Source organism: Anarrhichthys ocellatus, unplaced genomic scaffold (genome assembly GCF_004355925.1).
Source record: "Anarrhichthys ocellatus isolate YVR2014 unplaced genomic scaffold, GSC_Weel_1.0 scaffold23, whole genome shotgun sequence".
Classification (NCBI taxonomy): domain Eukaryota; kingdom Metazoa; phylum Chordata; class Actinopteri; order Perciformes; family Anarhichadidae; genus Anarrhichthys; species Anarrhichthys ocellatus.
The window spans coordinates 278,776-281,577 of NW_022280053.1; the positions used below are offsets into that span (position 1 = coordinate 278,776).

A 2,802-nucleotide genomic window follows, 5' to 3' on the forward strand; every position below is an offset into this window, starting at 1 on the left:
TGTGAAGATGATGAAGGAGGGAGTGGAGAAAGCCGGGCTGAAGGCTCACTACATGAGCCAGCCGCTCGCTTTCCACACTCCTGACTGCAACTGCCAGGGTTTCATTGATCTGCCCGAGTTCCCTTTCAGTACGTGTACACACTCACAAACTGCTGCTTCTCAACGTCTCAACCCAAACAAAGATAATGTACAACCGTGTTTTCTCCCACAGGTCTGGAGCCGAGGATCCTGACCAGATGGGACATGCAGCAATAAGCCCGGGAGGCGTACGCTGTTGGCATCCGCTACATCGGGGGCTGCTGTGGATTCGAGCCCTATCACATCCGCGCTCTGGCTGAGGAGCTGGCACCTGAGAGGGGCTTCCTACCTGCTGGCTCTGAGAAGCACGGCAACTGGGGCAGTGGTCTGGAGATGCACACGAAGCCTTGGGTCAGAGCCAGGTACTGGAGAGACTTCTTTCTTTTAACCTCACGTTTTCTCTCAAAATACCTCCAGTCTGGTTGGAGTTAAAGGTTTTCCTCTCTGCAGGGCCCGCCGTGACTACTGGGAGAAGCTGAAGCCCGCGTCCGGCCGTCCCTTGTGCCCCTCGATGGCCACGCCCGATAGTTGGGGGGTCACCAAAGGTCACGCTGACCTGATGCAGCAGAAGGAGGCCACCTCCCAGGAGCAGCTGAAGGCCCTCTTTGACAAGGCCAACAAAAACCAAAACAGATTGAATTGTTGAAGTTCTTTCTGCCTTTTTAAAATCATTTAACTGTATGCAGAAGACTGATATCATATTCTGCACAACTGTGAGTTACTGTAGCTGCTAAAAACAAAGCAGCAGCTGTGAATGCACCTAAAGTAATACCTAATGTCAGAAATAAACTTCTAAATTAACAAAATCAGCATGCGTGAGCCGGGATTTGTCGCTGTGGGATAGGAAGTAATTGTAGTTCAACTACAAGAAAATAATTTTGAAACGTGTCAGTTCTGGAGGTCAGAGTGGTTTTCATGCATCGGTCCATTCTAGCTAATATTTAGAGTGCTCCGTGGTATCAAAAACATGCAAATGATAGCAGCGTTACTCTCTCTGGATAGGAAGAACAATACAAAACTGCTGCTGCCATCTAGTGGATGAAAACAAAGAATAATAGGAGAAATTAAACCGTTTTTCATCAACATAGGTTTTTTAACAAGTTATCTACAGACTTGTGCTCCTATTTTTAAACCAGAGAACATTTAACAAAGGTATGGTGTGTGTGTGTGTGTGTTAAACTGGATGTCCAAAGGGAGTTGTGATTTCCTGTGTTTGTCTGCACAATGATGTGGAAATATTAGGATGTGGTCTTACATTTACATGTTGTACTGACATACGAGTGTGCTGACTAACCATCCTCAAGAAATCATGCACGGCTCTGCAGACATTATACGTCTGGAGAAAACAGCAGCTTTTCTGATTTGTCCTACTTTGTAAAAAAATCCTGTCAGGACCAACCACTTCTGGATATGTTGGAATATGTCAGGGGTTAAAGGTAAATGTAGAGCAGAAATGTTATGTGGAGAGATATATAATGTAATATAACAAGTGTGGGATTGTTTAACCATCAAGTACAAAGGAAGGGGAATTAATAGCGATGTATTTCTTATTTTTAAATATAATTTCTGGTTGGATTTCATCGATTTAGTATTTTGAAACCGACATCTCTCGTTTGTTTATAAGCGACGTTCCTTTGTCCTACTTCACTTGCCGTACAGCATCCAGCAGTCGTCACGTTCTCTGCGAGCTTGCGTCATGGATTTGCCCACGTGCAGATGTTTATGCTCCTCGTGCACGTCTGCAGTGAACAGAGACAGAGAACGATTTGTAGAAGACTAAGGAAGAATTGAGGAAAACTATTTTAATTAAAAACATTAAATCAAAGAAGAAGAAAACGAATTAATGCGGATGTATTTTAAGCATTTCGCTTTGTTTAATAAACTCTCCTGTTAAAGGTACTGTGATGCCTTCATGTTGCATGGGAAAAATGTGCTTCCTCTTCATGCTTCAATAGTGATCGTTCTCTTACTAGCCTGAAACATGTTTAAAAAAGTATCTGTGCATTAACAACTGTATTTAACATTAAAGTATAGTATTTACTCAAAAGATTAAACAATATAATATTCACAGTTGCCTTTATAGATTATAATTGTACAGTTGTGTGCACATTTTTTATTATGTACATCATCAGTCAATGTCAAATATAAATCTTACACACTTTAAATATAGTAAGCCTATACAAACATCTTTACATGTACATCATGTACATTGTCATCCAACCCATGTATATCCATTTAGTATTTATTAATTTGCAGTATTTGTATTGTTTACAATTTACAGAACACTTGACTTGCATAGACGTTTTATTTTATGAATGTATTCATACATACACCTAATACTGTCTATTCTTTATATAAATATATTCCAGGGGGGTACGTACACTAGGGGTACTTTGGAGATTCATGTTTATAATAAAATCTAAATAAAAAATAATTGATGATATGTTAAAGATGAAAATAAGACTTCATTGATCCCTTGTGAAAGTCACAAGCTACCTGGTAGTACATCAAGTCAAATATAAGCTACACCTTCACCAGATGCAACATTAAAATAATGTTTACATTAATGCATTAATTCAGTAACATTATATATACATATATATATATACATATATACATATACATATATACATACATATACATATATACATATATATATATACATATATACATATACATACATACATATATATACATATATATACATACATATATATACATATA

At 38.8% G+C, this 2,802-nt stretch overlaps 1 protein-coding gene across 1 annotated transcript; it reads left to right on the forward strand.

Annotated features, from left to right (window-relative positions):
- The first annotated feature begins 6 nt into the window (after positions 1 to 6).
- Positions 7 to 724, forward strand: LOC116390559 (betaine--homocysteine S-methyltransferase 1). The gene is given in 3 exon segments (XM_075447380.1): positions 7 to 128; positions 212 to 440; positions 529 to 724. Coding segments are annotated over 3 exon segments (546 nt in total). The 5' UTR covers position 7.
- Positions 725 to 2,802: the final 2,078 nt, after the last annotated feature.